Genomic DNA, 18,406 nt, shown 5'->3' on the forward strand with positions numbered 1-18,406 from the left:
AACCTTGCTTTTGTGACAGTCCAACGTGTCTCCACACAGCTTAAGGGGTATTATGACATTCTAAAAATGAAATGAATTATAACTTACTTTGATTTTAAAAATAAATATATGCCTTGCAACACATTTAGAAAGGGGTAGAAAGTGCCTCTCAATCATGTAAATGATCATCGCGTGTCAGAATTCCAGAAACTTTGGGAAGTGCTGGTGCAGATGTTATAAACATCTCTGGTTCTGTGGCTCTGGCGGGTGACCGCTGTTAAAACGTATTCATCCTAGTTTAGAAACAACATGAAGTATTTTTCCACCCTTCTTTTCTTTTTTAGACAAGAGAAGCGGCAACACCGTTCAGTACTGGCTGCTACTAGATAGGATTATACAGCAGATAGTTATTCAGAATGACAAAGGACAGGACCCTGACACCACGCCTTTGGAAAACTTTAACATTAAGAATGTCGTACGAATGTAAGTTTCTGATTTTGCTGTCTGTGAGATGATAGTCACAATGTAAGGCGTTTACTTTATCCTACTTTAAAATAGCAGCTGGGAGAACCGAAATGTTCTAGAGGTCAAATCTGAGCGCCTATATATACATATGTAATGTATCTGAGTAACATCTGGGTTTAAATGGGTTTCAAGCATGCTGAGGATTTTTCTGCAGAGGACTATTTTTGTACCTAGAAGAGCATGCATTTTGGCAACGGTCCTTTTCTGTTTTTGTAATGAATGCTCTTTTGACTATCATACAGGTTGGTCAATGAAAATGAAGTTAAGCAGTGGAAAGAACAAGCGGAAAAAATGAGAAAAGGTAAATAGTGAGGACCCGATGAGAGAAACGGCCGCGTCTTTGGTTATTGGGCAACTCTGCTTTCTGTATATTTTAGAAACTTGCACTGATATTTCTTACTGACTTGAATGCATCCAACAGCCTTTCTTTTTCTGTGTCTTAAGGGCATTTTGCCCTGTTTTCTCTCGAATTCAGCTATTTTAATTGTCATGCTGATTGCCAAATATTTTATCCTTTTATTATAATTATGTAAATTTTTTTTGAAAAGCTTGTAGCATTTGCTGTTTGGCATTCATTAACTCAAATTTTCTTAACTACCACTCATGCCAGCCCTCCCCCCACTCTGTAACTGCTCTTTAAAGCACACTAGGTTTTAAGGGGGACTACCCAGAATTTTAACAGAAACCCAGGCCACCTGGTTTCAGCAGCCCAATTCTCCACATGACCTTAGTTTGGCACCCGTTATAAAAAGAGAAATCATATAGAAAATCACCGATCATTGTAGATACAGGCATTATGAGACGTAACTAGGCCAGCTCTTGGTGAGTACTTGAGCATGTCTTTGGTCTTAACACTCAGCATCAAGTGATAGGAGAGTCATTTGTACCCATCACTGTGCCAGCCACTCACAGAGTGGATAGAAGTCACCCTCTCCCTTCCAAATGCTTGCAACTTGAAGTCGGCCGTCTTATGAAAACAGTCCTGTTCCTGGCCTCTGCTCTTTCACTCTGCTGGCCGACTGACTTCCTTTTCCTTGTCCAACTTACTTAGTCACAGCCAGTGACACACAATAGCACTCACCCCCGATATTTAGTGCGTTGAAAAGAGGGTCTAAGAGATGCCAAAGCATTTCCTTTTCCCTCATCACATTTGTCCTTTTCCGTGGAACAGAAAAGCAGGGCCACCACTGGTAGCAGAAAATACCAGACACGCAGTGCACCTATATTAGAAGTCCCATATATGAATTCAGATTGCTCTCACACAGGTGAGGTTGCTGTATACCGTTTTATAAATAGATTCCAGAAGCTGCTATAGAAAGAATAGAAACACTGACCAAAAGTTGGGGTGAAGAGAGGTGATACCGAAGAGAAAATGGTCAGGTGATACTTTAGGGGCAAACGTAGAGCACAGGGATGTGGGTGTGCAAGCTAAGGAGCACACCCAGGACAGAAGCTTTGGAGTCATTCAGGCGGTCACTCAGTGCAGGCTTGTTGAACGCCTGTGTGTGTCAGGCCCGGCACTGGGCTCTGGGTCTGAGTCTCAACTCCATTCCTCACTGACTGCATGCGTAGGCATGCAGACTCCTCTTCTCCACCCTCCCCCTCTATAAGCTGAAGATTATATCTAACTTGCAGGGCTGTTGCAAAGATTAAAGGACAAAACAAATATAAGGACTTTAACATAGTGCCATATTGATTGCACTATAAATGATAGAGGGACTATGGTAGATTTAGGCGGCTGAGGTGGGATGAGAAATAATGGCCAAGGTCAGTGGGCGGAACAGGATGGTTTAACGTGAGGTCACAGGTGGAGTGTAAAAGAGGAGATAATGTAGATAAAATTAATTCTTTTCTGAAATCTTCAAGTAGCAAGGCTGTATCAAAAAGGGCACACGATGATGAATCGGAGGGTGGAGGCTGTGAGGAGATGGGAGTTCTCTGGCCCTGAAAGGTGGAGAATTCTCTTTACTATGGCATAGTCGGTAGTAAGTGTTCAAGAAGATCTTAGCAAATGGATGGTAAATGAACGCCTTTGTAGGGAGAATCCTTTAGGCTGCAGCTTCCCAAACCTGGCATTACATCAGAATCGTCTAAGGAGCGTTTGAAAACAAATCCCTAAGCCCTGTCCCTGACCTGTAGAAGACACTCCCAGAAATGGGGTCTGGGGCTCCTGAAATGTTAAAACCTCTGAGGTGGTTCTGAGGCACAGCAGGATTTGTCAAACTTAATGACCGGTCGTAAGAGTCTCAAGTCTTAGAATTGTGAAAGAAGAATGACGTGGAGACAGAAGAAGGAAAATGGGATACAGTGAGGTGGGTTTCAGATGCATTGCGGAAGAAGTCAGGGATGCATTCATTCACAGAATGAATAGTGGTCACCTTAACTTCAAGACTGGTAGAATGCAAGGCTTTCAATGGCGTGAACTCTTCTCTGCAAACTCAGGAAAGAAAAAGTAAGAGATGGAGAAAGCGAGAATTTAAATGTGTTATCAGATTCAGAAATAGAGACCAATTCTGTGTAGCTCAGCCCCCAGTGGGTTATATCTCTCGTGGGCTTACTTTATGAAAAGAGTAGGAATTGGGGCCAAGTATTTGAAATAAAAACCTGCAGCCTCAACTTCATTAGTCCTCTTTCCCAAAGCTCCTCTCTCCCGCAAGGGCTGGAGTCAGCAGGCATATTGGCAATGTAAGTAAACATTGGGCTCCATTGGATGCCTCGTTCCATTATAGCAGGATTGGGAAGTTAGTAAAACTACAGCTGAGAGCTAATATTTTTCTCCCCATATTGTGGCGATTGTCATGCTCTGCCCTTAAAGTCTTTAATGCTGAGAATCTGATAGCATTTGCTTTCACAAGTTTTAAGGACTATTTGCCAGAAGCATAAAATACTTCAAGTCCAGGTAGCCTTCCGAGAGGAGAATGGGAGAGAGGACTCGGTGTCGGGACAGACGCGGTCTGGCATCAGCATATCCCCAGGGAGCAAGATCCTCCCTCTCAGCCCTCTGCTGGTTGGACACAAGCCAGCAACCTGGCTAACAAACAATGGCTTCTCTGGTTCTCATTTCTAATTTGTCAAAAGAAGCCTTTTTAATATTCATTTTCCCTAGTGTGGCTAAAGGGCCATTTTTATGACAGGATCCTGAATTAAATACCAAACGGGCACCATTATCCTCCACAAATAGGTGCTCACCCTTGTGTTCCATCTTCAGGACTGTGACTTCAGGGTCTCTTCTTCAGTATTTTACAAGATGTAGTTAACCATAACGTTGTTCACCTAAAGACCCCTCCAAGCACGAACACCACTGAGTCCACAAGTCGCTCCCTCTGACGGAGGAGAGGAATAATATTTACCTAATGAAGAGCCTCACACCATCCTCAGCCAGTTTTCTGTTTAGAGAAAAACACTTCAGCTTTGAAGAGTCCCCTGTTTTCACGTCCCGTTGTTTTCTTGTGTAGAGCACAATGAGTTGCAGCAGAAATTGGAAAAGAAAGAACGCGAATGTGATGCCAAGACCCAAGAGAAGGAGGAGATGATGCAGACCTTAAATAAAATGAAAGAGAAGCTCGAAAAGGAGACTAGCGAGCATAAGCAAGTCAAGCAGCAGGTGGCGGATCTCACAGCACAGCTCCACGAGCTGAACAGGGTGAGGGCCGGGGCCACGGGCCGGGTCTTCGTTTCTGAGCAGCTGCTGGGCCTCGCTTACCCTGGAGCCCCTCTACCTTAGGCAGACAGCTTCTGCCTGGGTATCCCAAGGTGATCTATCCCAATGGTTTTAAGACTTCCTCCCTCTGCCATCGTGTAAGTCAGGCAGCAGAGGGGGGTTGGGGGGTGTGTATTTAAATAAATGCAGATTCTCTAATAAGATCAAAGGAGATTACATTAACTTTTTTTTTTTTAAGTTTTATTTATTTACTTTGAGAGAGAGAGAGAATCCCAAGCAGGCTCCGTGCTGTCAGCATAGATCCTGATGTAGGACTCGAACTCACCAACTGTGAGATCATGACCGGAGCCGAAATCAAAAGTCAGACGCTTGACCAACTGAGCCACCCAGGCACCCCATTTTAACTTCTTGAAATGAAAACCGATTTCATGAAAACCAAACTCGGATGCTATAAGAAGTGAGGGATACGTGAGTGCTATACAGACAAGCACTAACGTGCCACATATAAAGGGCTGACTCAGTAGTCCATGAAGACCCTAAAGCCCATTTGATTTATTGCTCCTTTTAAACCCATCTTCTCAGAAATGGGAATTTCTCTGTAACATACGTTTTAGGCAAAGTTTCAGACTCCGAATCATCCAGTGAATTTACTTCTTCCACTGACCTTCTCTTTTCCTATTTTTACCTTTTCAGAGAGCTGTCTGTGCTTCGATCCCAGGTGGACCCTCCCCTGGAGCCCCAGGGGGGCCCTTTCCTTCCTCTGTCCCAGGGTCCCTCCTCCCCCCCCCACCGCCTCCACCCCTGCCAGGTGGAATGCTTCCTCCTCCACCCCCTCCCCTTCCTCCAGGCGGCCCTCCTCCTCCCCCAGGGCCTCCTCCCTTAGGGGGGATCATGCCACCTCCTGGTGCTCCACTGGGTCTGGCACTCAAGAAGAAAAACATTCCTCAGCCCACAAATGCCCTGAAATCCTTCAACTGGTCGAAGCTGCCTGAGGTAAGCCATTTGTTCTGATTTTCCCTCTAATGGATAACATTAGCAGCTCACTGTGCTGTCACTGAAAAGGGAAACAGCCCTGACTGTTAAGTGATTTCATTTTCTTAGTATGGACTCGGGTTCTCACTAGCTCTGATACTTCAAGTGTTAAAGCTGAAATAAATGACATGTTGTTTGAAGCCAGACCACTTTGAGCATCTGGTAGAATGAAAAATTGGGGGTGGCAGCACTTTTTAAAAAAATAACCACGTCTGTTCTTTTTGTATATAACCATAAACTCTAGTATTTATTACTTATTAACTTGATGTTTGCAGAATAAACTGGAAGGAACAGTATGGACCGAAATTGATGATACAAAAGTCTTCAAAATTCTAGACCTCGAAGACCTGGAGAGAACATTCTCTGCCTACCAAAGACAGCAGGTAACACCGTGTGCTCTCCAGATGAGACAAAAATAAGAAGTCCTGTCCTCACGCATGGTCCCCGTGCTACCTGCCATGCCGTGAGGTGATGGGCGTCTTGGTTTGAGGCTGTCTGGTCTACCCTGCTCTGTCCCTGCAAAGCAGCATGGTGTGCGTGGGTTCACATGTGTGTCTAAGTGCCTGTCCGTGTATGTGTGTGAACGTGTTGAAGCTGCTCGTTAACTTCATACCCTGGTGTGTGTCCAAGACCTTATCTGCATTGGTGGAAGGAGTTTCGTATGTTAATATCTCTTGTGCTTGGTCCAAATGGGTCACCAGGAGCAAATATTAGTAGGAGAGCTGCCTAACTTGTAATTGTCGCGGGGTTCGTTTCTTAAGCCATTTTAGTTTATCCGACTTTTAAAAATCTATATATCCGTTGGTTCTTATCAGAAATGAACTGCTTTTTGAAATAGATGGGACCTTTAGACATACAAGGGTTTGTAAATAACTATGATTTGACAGTTAACCAGAACCTTAGAAGTTTTTACTATATGTCACGAACACAGTCAACTCAAGTGGGGCTGGGAAGGCTGAGCAATTTGGAGGATGGCACTGACAGAAAAAGGACCAGAGAAGCTTCTGAAACAGGAGCCAAACTTTTGTGACGCTAGTGGGAAACGTGTGATTTGGTGGTCGTTGGCTATCCATGTTGATGTAGCCAGCGAATCAACTTTATGCCATACACTCCAGTCACATCTGATGGTACCTCTCACTTCTTGAGAGGACATCTTAGGAGATCCTCCTAAGGGTGGACCAGAAGAGATCACAACAAAGATCCCAAGCAGACAGTCAGAGACATAGGAAGGGAAACGTGGTGTCCTGGAGTGAGAGAAGAAAGATTCTTCAGGATGACTGAGAGAGATGATGGAGAGAGCAGAGTGCATCTTACTAGGAACACAAGCATGCCAGGCATCTGCATGGGGGCTTTTCTCGGGCTTTACTGGGAGCCCTTTATCTCCTACGTGAATCATGTGCCGGCTGGAGCATCCTCAGAGGAGCTGCAGACTGGTTCCCAAGAAAGGGTGTCTCAGAACAGAACTACCAACCATCAAGGGAGAAGATGGACTGAGGCTGGGGAGAAACCGAAACTGTGACAGGTTTTTATTTTAAAACCTTTGATACATCTGAAACTGAAAAAGTAGTATGTCTTTTAGCCAGAATATTTTCACTCAGAGGGAAAGCTTCTCTTCATTGTATTCTGTGCTATTTTAGTAAAGTACAAAAATGCTGGTCGTTGTCTGCCATGGTAGCATGAACCTAAAACAGGAGCCCTCAGCTGGGGCCCCTCCATAAGTATGAGGGAAAACTTGTGCAGTGCTGTACCCACAAAATAAAGGAAAATGAAGGGGAAAAAAGATAATGTCCAGTAGAAAGCAAGGCACTTTATCTTTCAAGGGACAAACAAAGGGTATGTTTAGGGCCTTCATACGGCAGGTGCTTGGACCAGACTCATTCCTGATTGGCTGCAATGGACCTCCTCTCTCGGTCTCTTTGCTGCTGACCTAGGAAGGTGTTCTCTGGGCCTTGACATGAAGTCGTAGGACATTTGAGCAAATTTCCTGGTAGATTCAGTAATCTTCTGACCTCATTACACATCCAATTGATTTCCCACTTCAGTTTCAGTCACTAATTCTGGTCCATTCTGGTTGCCTAAGGTGAAGGTTTGGGAGCTTAGAAAAGTAAAGTAGAAAAGTAAAGTAAGTAGAAAAGTAAATTAAAGGGGTGCCTGGGTGGCTCAGTTGGTTAAGCATCTGACTTCAGGTCATGATCTCACAGTCCGTAGAGTTCAAGCCCTGTGTCGGGCTCCGTGCTGACAGCTCAGAGCCTGGAGCCTGCTTTAGATTCTGTGTCTCCCTCTCTCTCTATGCCCCTCCCCTGCCTGCACTCTGTCTCTGTCAAAAATAAAATAAAAACTTAACAAAAAAAATTTTTTTTAAAGTAAATTAAAGAAAGGGAAAACAGCAGTCAATTCCAAATGATGTTATTCAAGTCTGAGCATGTGGGTTGCATTGATCATGAAGGCAGGTGGTTAAAAGACCCGACTTTACAAGACTCATAATTAACTGGCTTTCAGCAGAAGGTGCAGAAGGATGCTGCCAAAATGCTCTGGGACAAATATATGGACAGTTCTCAAGAGCTCTGGGAGACAGGGTTGCAGAAAGCCTTGCAATTGGGTAATTGTCTCCTAGCAACCGATCCCTGTTTAAGTAATCAGTAGTCATTCCAGTCAGTGTAGACCAGAACATATCAGTTGTACTTAACGCTAAGGAGACGGGTGGATTCATTTGTGACATTTTAATGGCACTTTCTGGAAAAAGATTTCAACACACTTGGCTCAGCTTGATTGAAGTAGGTTTCCCCTCTTGGCGCACAAATTTGAGATGAGATTTTTAAACCATAGATATATTTCCCAAATGAAGGTAATTTTATCCATTTTATTGAGTTTATTGAATGTTGAGAGACCAAAAAAAAAAAAAAAATCTAAAGATACAGACATTCTAGTAGGAATTTGTAGGACAGAGTATAGGAAACGGGGTGCCTGTCATTGAATGTTCCCTATCTCCTTATCTAATGACAATGTCAAAGACCTGTGTATTTTCATTTTAGTCTTGGCAATACGCTGTATAATTATCATCACACTTGAACTGCTCTCCTTTCCACTCCCCAGTGAATAGTGGGAACCTATTTTTTTTTTTTTTTTTCCTATAGTATCTCCTCTATCCCTCCAATTATAAAACCCTGGTCAAACTCTCTGAACTTCAGCCAGTTGTTTGAACAAGTCAGTTTCTCAGAGAGGCAAAGGAACACATGAATACCATTACCTGTGTGCATGTAACAAGAACACTATACAGAGTAGGATTTTGAACACAACCTCAGGTATAAGATTAGTAACTTTAGATGAACACTGATTAATGATATTTAGGAGAGATATAAATATGCACACATATGAAAGGTATGCCCAATTGATTTGAGAAATATTTTTATCATAAAAATCAAAACAGATATTTATACCATCTGCTTTGTATGTGAAATGCTTCAAAGGATGCAAATGTATTGAATGGTTGCACAGGCTTTTGATGCAACTTACAGTGTAAAAGCAAAGACAAAGACAATCTGTATAGACTAAAAAAATGATAATCAATATTAAGTATCCATTACCTTTTTGGTGCTGAGAACAATATACCCAGTCTCAATCTCATCAATTGTAAAATTTAGTTCTCAAGGCACTCTTATACTTATTTTTTTTTTTTATTTCATCCTCACACCAGCTCTATGAGGTGTCATTCTATCTCATAGGTAATAGAAATATGGCTTAGCATATATTCAGTGTCTGAACAGGTGGCACAGCCAGGTCACAAGTGGCATAAATTCTCAGTTTCACTTTGTTCTTACACCACAGTTTCATTCACTATGAAGGTCAGGCTTTGTAAAGGATTTTCTGTAACTCCAGTTTTAAGAACAAGACCGTTTCTATTCAGGATTTTTCTTTTCCAGTGTGGATATCAAAGGTGTGCGGACCTGATTATGTAAGCTTATGTGCCACATGAAGTGGAATTTAATAGCGTGCAGTTACTCCCCTGCTTACATTCCAAAAGTTCATTTGAAAGTCAATTTCTTGAATCTCAGAACCTCTTTTCCTCATTGAAACTACATTATGCAGGATTTCCAGGCCAACCACAAAGGACTTGTTTTAATACATCACATGCATTGCATAGTAGTATTACTTGAGATACACTTAAACAATATTCATTTTGGTTTTGTGGGAAATTTTCACCTTGAGATGTTATAAATTCATTCTCCCTATCCATGCAGTTGGATATAGGAAGATGAATTTTACATTTACCTAAAGGGAGTCATATCTTTGTAGCAGTAAAATTACAGCTCGTATCTCCATTCCCTCTCCCAGTTCTTGGCCTGAGGGCACCCCTTCTTTACAGGTCCTTTTATCAGCATACTGTAGAACATTTGAAAGCCTCTATGCTCTGATGTAGGGAACAGAGGCTAACTGCAACGCCAAACTCCAGAATCTGACCTCTTCCTGTTAATAACGTAATATAGAAGTCATTCTTGGGCTCCCATTTGGAACATTCTTTGTTATCTTCTGATTTTTTTTTTTCTTAAATAAATGGTCAAAGAATTTTTTGTTACTCTTTTCACATTTTCAGTATTCTGGAGATCTAGTTTTACATTGAAAACTTATAATTTAGGGTATTTATTTCAATAATCTTGGCCCTTCACCATGGCATGTGAAGGCCGAAGAGAAAATTATGAATGATGGTTTTTCTTAGACCAAAGTATAAGGTAGAGGTTCTATTAATTGACTCCATGGTAAGAGTTAATTAAAGGCAGGGTTTTATATAAATATTATGCATTTAGGGGTGCCTGGGTGGCTCAGTCGGTTGAGCATTTGACCTTAGCTCAGGTCATGATCTCACCATTTGTGGGTTTGAGCCCTGCATCGGGCTCTGTGCTGACAGCTCAGAGCCTGGAGCCTGCTTCAGATTCTGTGTCTCCCCCCCTCTCTCTGCTTCTCCCCCTGTTCATGCTCTCTGTCTCTCTCTCAAAAATAAATAAAATTTAAAAAAATATATTTTAATATTATGCATTTATATGAATAGTATGCATTTTTCTGGAGAGGGATCCCTACCTTTTGTCAGATTTGCAAAGGGATTGTAACCTCAAAAAATTAAGAAATATCCATGTAAGGATTATTATTACCTATAAACTGTTGAATCATTATGTCATTGAGGAACCTTATCCCTAGGAAGCTATCAGCATTGGTTCCTGAAAATTCGAGTCCCAACTTTTATTTTCCAAAGCCCTACACCAAAAATCATCTGGAAAAATCAGACCTCCTGTTAGGTGATCCTATGGTATTTGGCCCAAGCCAATTAGTGAATCATTTAAAGTTTCAAAAAGAATGTTAACTTATTTGAAAGAGGCCTGGAAGCATCATTATTTTTAACATGCCCATCTAATAAGCTTTGTGATTTTATTTTAAATGTGGTTAAAGGACCGTTAAAGAAGGGAAACCTTAAGGCTAACAGTAAACCACACTCTCCCATGGCATTCCTCATCATCACCTCTGCAAAGATAAGATGCATTACTTGGCCACTTACTTCTGCTGCTGGCAACAAACGGGAGATCTTGACCAGCTGTTCTTCAACTCAATTAAAAAGAGAGCAATAGGAGAAAAAAAATGGACTTGATCATCAGCTTGAAAGATAGTTGTATGATACCTTCCAAGTATTGAGCTCATAAATATGTACGAGGTACCGTGCACATTGCTTTTTTACATGAATTACCATGTTTAGTCGTCACAGTAATAATCCAGTTGTTAATTCCATTTTGCAGATAGTAAGGCTGAGCTACAAGCCTCACACCTAATTAATGATAGTTGCCTGATTCCATAGCCCACTATAGTCAAGGTCAGAAGTCTTAATTTTCTGACAGTGCAAACTTACGGAGAATAAGTTGCCAGAGAGCTTTGTAGAAGTTTCTTCTTTGAAGGCCAGACAGTAATAGCTGGATCTAAATTCAACTAGCAACTTGCCTCAGTAAGAGAGAAAAGTGGGATAAGATGACCTCACGGAGTTCACTTTGCCATAGTTCTTTCTGCCCTTGAAAGGAGAGGCTACTTTTACAGGGAAAGTGTCCTAAGGAGTTTGAGAGTAGAAAACCTGGCTCTTGCAACTGGGACAAAAGAAAACTGTGACGTCAGAGTAGAAGAAAAGTTTCTTGTGGTTATCAACTTATTTTTAAATGCCGTTCTAGAAAAGCAATCCCTCCTTGTGTGGGAGGAGCAAAAGGAGGACACATTTTGTCTCCCACTGGAAGAATGATGTGAAACAGCTCATCTGTGTAAAATTGGCCTTGGCAGTGCTGCCAGGGCCAATGAGGCCTTAAGGAATCTGCTGAGCAACTGCTGGTCGTGAAGCGGTTGGCCTGAGAGCTGGGGTGTGTTTTGCACCCTGAAGCTTTCTTCATTCCAGCATGGCAAAACCATGTAAAGAAGGCTGTAACTTTCTCTTAACATGTCAGTTACTTCTTCCTCTTTCTCTTCTTCACTCCAGATCTTGTCTGGAGTATTTCAGGAGAGGCCGAAGGCCTTGTATCCTTGAAATTCCCTGAGGCAGTTGGGACAGGGCCACCAATGGCGGCACACAAACATGAATCACTTATTGTCTCTTAATTGCATGTTCGGTCTTTTTTCTCATACCTATCCATAGCACTGCCAGGCATTGTTTGGACTCTTGAGGGATACTGAGGGTTAATATTACTGACCTATGTTGCTGAACTTGTCTTTTGTCTTTTCTTAATCCTTCCTTATGACATAAGAAGACAGATGATTCCTGCCTCCATCCCCCCAAAAAAGCATATTTTGCTGGTAGGACATGACCATAGGAGTAGTTTCCTCAATTTGATGGAATTGATGGATATTTTTCTGCTTCAAGTGAAAATTGTCATGTTGAATAAATGGAGCCCATTCCTCTTTCAAAGAGAGTGTGTTCCTTTCCCAACTTGGGTCTTTCTGGGGTGTTCTCAGTCCTTTCTTCTCCAAGTTTGATTTGCCACCATTGGAAATGGTGCACAACACGTGTCCTCTACCCAGAATGCTTCGTACCGTGCCCTCATTGTATCTTCAGCCAGGCTCTCCCGTCTTCATCAACTCTCATTGCTCATCCTTGGGGCATAAATCCTCTCTTACCCTGTGTCACTGAGTTCCTTGACTGCTTTGACTTTCTCCCGTTTGTTGCTGTGATTTCTGAACTGCATGTATCTGATTTGCCTTTTCCATGCCTCTGCCATGGCTGTAGGATTTCTTTGTGAACAGTAACTCCAAGCAGGTAAGTGAGCAACTACCCAAACCTTGCTTAGTATAACTTCTTGGCTCACTGTAAGCTCAGAATGTCTTGGCCATCCTTTTTTTTCTTTTTTTTTTTTTTTTCCTCCAGATAGTGTAATGTAATGCTTAGGTAATTCCACACTGGGTTTCAACTCTTAACTGATAATTAGCGGTGTGCTTGAAATCTCAGTATGACAGGAGACCGTTGAAGTTTGATCACCCAGTGCCTCTTACTATAAGCTCCATATTGTCTTTGTTTTTTCCCAAACTGTTAGTTCCAGAACTCTTTGCTTTCCTTACATATTTAAAATGCCATGATCCATGTTTAAAATTGATCCTGACCTCTAATAAAATCAAACTTGCTATTTATGAAGTTAGTCTGTATTTTCACCTTGATGCCCAGTTTACTCAAACAGTATTTTATATAGAATTTTTTTATGCCTCTTCCACCATAAATTATGACTGGCCATCATTGCTTACAGCTTTTTGTACAGCGGCAGAGTATGGAAGTAGTGTTTTGTTGTTAATTCAAGTAATTGAACTAATGCCTTGAATTGCCCCCTCTCTGTTATCCATCAGGCTCCAGGGTAATGAAAGGTACCATCTGGGCTTGGGACCTTTCTGTTGCACATGAGGATGTTTGGGAGGATTTATTGTTTGGCTTTTTGAGTGCTCACGATGCAAATGGCTCCGGAGTGAATGGGCCCTGCAAATGGCCAGACTAGCAATGGCAAGCCTCACCCGAGCTTGATTCATAGTGACAGTTCTTCTGTCTGCTATCCATAGGGATTTGGGGGACAAAAGGAGGGCACCACTCACTGATAATTTATGCACGCTTAGCATCTTCAACTTAGATGCACTTTGTTCTTCCAAAAATGCTTTTTCAAATGTGGGTGGTCAGCGTTTCTTATTATTTCCCTTTGTCAACTAGATTTTAGCCCTTCGTTTCAATTCTGCCACCTCCTTACACTCCCTCCCTCACCATCTCAGCTTTGCCTGTGTGTGTGTGTGTGTGTGTGTGTGTGTGTGTGTGTGTGTGTGTGTAAACAGAAAATATAAAGGAAAAGTGTGTGTCTGAAGTCAGAATGTCCCTGTTTGACTTTGATGGATTTCTTTCATGCTCTTTATAGAAAGAAGCAGATGCCATTGATGACACTCTGAGTTCCAAACTTAAAGTCAAAGAACTTTCGGTGATTGATGGTCGGAGAGCTCAGAATTGCAACATCCTTCTATCGAGGTATTGTTGAAGTTGAATAAACATTTTTGGTAGGACCAACTTTTCTCTCTGGTGGCTCCAAACCATGTGTTTGTGCTTGTTCTTATAATTGGACTCTGCCGAGATTCAGTTCTTTGGATTCTCTTCCGTCTGAGGTGAGGAGAATTCGTGGTGCTTACTTTCCCTGAGCAGAATGTATCAGAGCTGGTTGCCTACTTTCTTAGTTTAATTTCCACAGACTTCTAAAGTTAAAGAGTGGAACGTTCCAAATCAATGTTTTCTTTTGTTTTGTTTTCCCAGAGAGCCTGTAAAATGGATTTTACCTTTATGTATATTTCCTGGCTTTAGAGGTATTTTGTGGGTTTTTTTTTTTGTTATTTATTTATTATTATTTTTTTATTATATGAAATTTATTGTCAAATTAGTTTCCATACAACACCCAGTGCTCACCCCAAAAGATGCCCTCTTCAATGCCCATCACCTACCCTCCCCTCCCTCCCACCCCCCATCAACCCTCAGTTTGTTTTCAGTTTTTAAGAGGTATTTTGATTAAGTAACATTGCCACAGAATCAGCAGCAACCATGAAAGCTCTTTGTTTTATTTTGCTTTTCGAAGTCACCTTTTTATACTTAGAGTTTATGTGATTTCATGCTCTTTTTGAGACATTTTTATGACTAAACAGATATGTAAATCTCAAGCCCCAGTGAAATGCTAATTTACCCATTTCAGCCCTGTTCAGAAATCTTTCTCATAATTAGTGAACCATCATGGCCTTGGAACTTGAAAAGAAGAAAGGAAATTTGGGAGGCTGAAATCTGCTTATAGCTTCAGGCACTGTGTCTGTCATCCCGGGCATTTCAAGTAGCTTTTCTGTATCTAATTTCTTCTTTTCTCTAAAAGGAACTTTTATGTCACGCAAAGATACCTAATGCTTTTGAGGTGAACGAAGATCTAAAGAATCCTGGGTTGGGGGGCATTAAGTATAAGTCCCATTGGTCACGTTCTGGAAAGAATGTCGTGTATGTGTTAAAGCTGGCGTGAGGTGGCTGCTCTTTCAGGGAGCGCAGGGAGGGAGAGTAGCAGTCTTTATTTTTCAGATGATCTTACAGTTTCTTTTAACACAAAGTGCTGCTGCTTGGTTTACAGCACGGAGCTTGATTATTAGGCAGATATATATTACTTTAGGGAGCAAATGTTTCTTTTGGTAAAAGAGAAACTGAAGCTTAGTGAGATCCCTGAATTTTAATACAACTAGGAAGGTAACATGAACCCTCCTGTTAGCATTTCATTTCTGCCTCTGGCTGGAAGCTATGTAAATGTCCAGGCCCTGTACTTAGCCCCCCTTTTTCTCCCTGAACACATGCTGATGAAGATACCAACGAAATAATCTGAAGGTCTACTTATTTCTCTTCTACAGTATCTATAATCTGTTTTGTTACAACTTCTTTTTATAAATAACCTTCTTAATAGTGAAGTTAAATGAAAATTTGGGGAAAGGTTTATTTTGTTTGTTTTTTTTCCTAAAGCCTGGAACTTCTGCCTATATCTTGTGCTTTTGCAGTCTGGAGGAACACTTTTTAAACAATTTGACAAAGGGAGCTATCACTGAATTCCTATAGTATTTAAGTGCTCGTAGGAGCAAAATCTGTGACCTAGTTCCTCACAGACAGATTATTCTCAGTACGAGATGTCAACGAGGGTCATAACACTAACACTAGCTATAGATTAGGTTCCAGTTCTTTCTGGCAAACTTCCCATCCCATTATGGAAGGAATTATTTCGTATTTGTGGTATATAATTCCCTTGTTACCTTAAAAGTGTCAGAGCCTAAGGTGACTTAGAACTTGAGCGTATCTAAACTCTCTCTGGAAGATGATTTTAAGAAATTGCCTTGTATCTGTTAAATTATCTATTAAAATCCAATTTAATGAATAAGTGTCATTATAACGAGCATAATTAAAAAGCATATTATACGTAACAAGGTAATTTTGAGTCCCAGTTGACCTTATGGTAATTAGATGTTATGGATCAGGTTCTAAAACGTTCTTTCCCACAGAGGATTCAGCCCCACATGCTTTTCTTTTCCGTGATCAATAGTTTTACTCTTGCCAGGAAAGCAGAGGACCGACCTGTAATGTGCCGTGTGGCAAAGGTAACAGAAATAAAGCAGATTGAGTTCTAATTTGGGTTGTATCTAGCTGTTTAACCAGTCAGTAGTTCACCTTGTTTTCATTCTCCCGTTTTCGCTGGCAACGCCTTACCACACGTGAAAGGAGCTAGGGGCGGAAAGGAAGGAAGAGATCTTAGAGTTACCACTTTGGAGCACTGACTTGCCTGGCACTACGTGGGGTGCCATAGAACGCACCACGACTTGAGGTAGCACTGCTGCCTTTGAAAGCTCGTGGCTATTTGGAGAAGAAAAACAACACCAGCAAGATGACTTGTGAACAGCTCAGGCCTGGACTGATCCAACCGGAAGGAGCCAGGAGCTGAGCCGAGTGAGGACACCGACGGGGCTCAGAAGAGAAAGTGGGTCTCAAAGGGTGATAGCAATTACATGGCATGGGGTCGAGAGGCAGTTCCAAGGAGGCGCACAGCAGAAGCCAAGGCACCGGGGGTGGAGGGGTGGGGGAGGTGCAGGGGGTCGATGCACAACTAATACAGAGAGCCCTGCAATTGTAGCAGTCATCAGTCATAACAGATGGGACTGGGCAAGACAGCCTGTGATCCATGCCGCGTGCCTTCATTAAGGGTACCAGTCAGCCCAAGCTCCAGCCGCACCCTCCTCGTCTATAAAATGGAGATCGTGAAAGTAGTGGCCTTGCAGTAGTCCCTCTCAATGTGAGAGAGCTAGACCCAGCGCATGTGCAGTAGCAGCAGAGAACCTGCATGGAGTAGTTGCTCGTTTAGTGGCCTGTTAACGTGCCTGTGGGATCGGGAATTGGTGCAAATTGTTCAGGACGACACTTTGTTTTAAGAAGGTTTGAAGTTTGCCCTCTGCGGTTTGCAGGACAGGTTGGAAAGGGTGGCGACCTGGAGGCCACAGCCGCCACTAGATGGGTTCTCCCTTATGGCCAGGTGCGACCTTGCGAGAGAATTGAGAGAGACCGCCCTCAGCAGTACTTGGAGACGGTTTTGTGCACGTGGATGATGAACAGGAATGTTTCCAAGTTGATGTCAAGATTTCCTGCCTTTCCACACTTACTTTCTCCTTTTCTGCTGATTTCGTTCCCCAAGACTGGTGACCCTCTCCATTTCTTACCTTGCTGACAAGAAGTTGAATCCCCAGCAACACAGTCATCACACCAGATTCCACCATGAGATAAGCCTGTGACGTATTCCGTGGGGGATGTTTCATAAGCACATATGTCCGCAGCGCTTGGTTATCCTTAAACGCTCTTCCTTACTCCCACACCGCAGAAGTTAGCGGACCCTTTGGTCAGGCACCTGCCACAGACCTGCCTGGAGTGAAGTCAGTCGGGAGGAAGGCCCTCCCTGCCCCACAGGCTGAACAGAGAAGGGAAGTGAGGGCCCTTCACACCGGGCTTGCAGCCTCAGTGGCCAGGGTCACTTGCAGCTCCCGGAGGGGAGGCTGCCTGGAAGGTGTGAGTTTGAAGCAGAAGCTCCAGGCCACGAGGGACCCTGCCTTCCCAGACTGGAGAAGAGAGTGGCACAATGGACAGGACATTCCTTAAACTAAGAACGCTCACTTCAGGCCTGGGCAGGGTGAGCAACAACCTACTGGGTATCTATAGGTGACATGTGGCAATTTAAAATTCGCCCTGCTTTATTCCCTGAAACAGACTTCTCCCTTCCGAAATAAAGAAAGAAACTTGGAAGCTGGTTTATATTGCCAAATGAACCCACCTAAAATACACTTTTATGAAGTGTTCTGCCGTTCTTTTTTTTCCAGATGCTCACTTAACATGGCAGCCCGGGGTGCAGTAAAGCACAAAAAGCTACTTTAAAGTAGGGGGATTTGGCTTAAATCCACTGAAGCAGAGCTAAGGCTGATCTCGCCATCCATCCCTAACTTATTTTAATTACGCCTGGATGTTCCAATTCTCTTGGCAAATTTTTGAAATACTTGAGTGCAGCAAGGTAGACTTAAATACTGTTTTAAAATGGCCGATTTGTTTCCTGCCTTGTAAAGAAAGTTGAAGTGGATGTCTCAAACGTTGCCACCCTCCAGCACACCAGAACACTGCCAAGCTTTAAAAGCAATTAAAACGTTAGGATTGGTAGGGTCCTTAAATTACAGAGATTAGCGACTCATTCTGTGGATGACAGATGATACTAAGAACTCGGGCAACCTACAGAACCATCCCAGAGGGCGGAGTACCCTTCTCCCCTTTCCCCAAGGGTACAGTTTCTTTGTCTGCTCCAACAGGCCACGTGCAAGGCAGTATGTTGACAGGTAGATTTTCTTAAGTACTATCCATTAAAGTCTCAAGTCTCTTTGTGGGACACATAAAGAGAAACCAAAATTGTTATGAATTAGAGCTAGTGTTTAGTCCAGACAGCCTCTGGGGGTTGAGAAGCATAAATATATACAATTTCAAAAGCAAGGAGTTCTGCACTCCATATGGGGAGCTAATGAAATGCAAATCTGATACTTCAAGTATTGTTCTCACTCTGATTTTCAACTCCTTTTCTTTTAAATGTAAAACAGAAGGACTCAGCAGAACTACACCATAAAGTAGTTTCTTCAGCTCAGTGT

At 42.5% G+C, this 18,406-nt stretch overlaps 1 protein-coding gene across 5 annotated transcripts in view; it reads left to right on the forward strand.

Annotated features, from left to right (window-relative positions):
- Positions 1 to 18,406, forward strand: part of DAAM1 (dishevelled associated activator of morphogenesis 1) — a 178,292-nt gene that overhangs the window by 131,458 nt on the left and 28,428 nt on the right. For 3 of the 5 annotated variants that reach the window (XR_006293399.1, XM_043556270.1, XM_043556271.1), the window contains 7 exons: positions 324 to 462; positions 747 to 805; positions 3,960 to 4,147; positions 4,859 to 5,158; positions 5,473 to 5,580; positions 12,441 to 12,470; positions 13,600 to 13,706. Coding sequence is in view for 4 of the 5 variants with exons in the window: in XM_043556270.1 (XP_043412205.1) it covers positions 324 to 462; positions 747 to 805; positions 3,960 to 4,147; positions 4,859 to 5,158; positions 5,473 to 5,580; positions 12,441 to 12,470; positions 13,600 to 13,706 (931 nt within the window). In the remaining variant the exon portion in view is untranslated. The remainder of the gene's footprint in view (positions 1 to 323; positions 463 to 746; positions 806 to 3,959; positions 4,148 to 4,858; positions 5,159 to 5,472; positions 5,581 to 12,440; positions 12,471 to 13,599; positions 13,707 to 18,406) is intronic. The other 2 variants (XM_043556272.1, XM_043556273.1) reach the window with 1 other exon arrangement.

Source organism: Prionailurus bengalensis, chromosome B3, assembly GCF_016509475.1.
Source record: "Prionailurus bengalensis isolate Pbe53 chromosome B3, Fcat_Pben_1.1_paternal_pri, whole genome shotgun sequence".
Taxonomy (NCBI): Eukaryota; Metazoa; Chordata; class Mammalia; order Carnivora; family Felidae; genus Prionailurus; species Prionailurus bengalensis.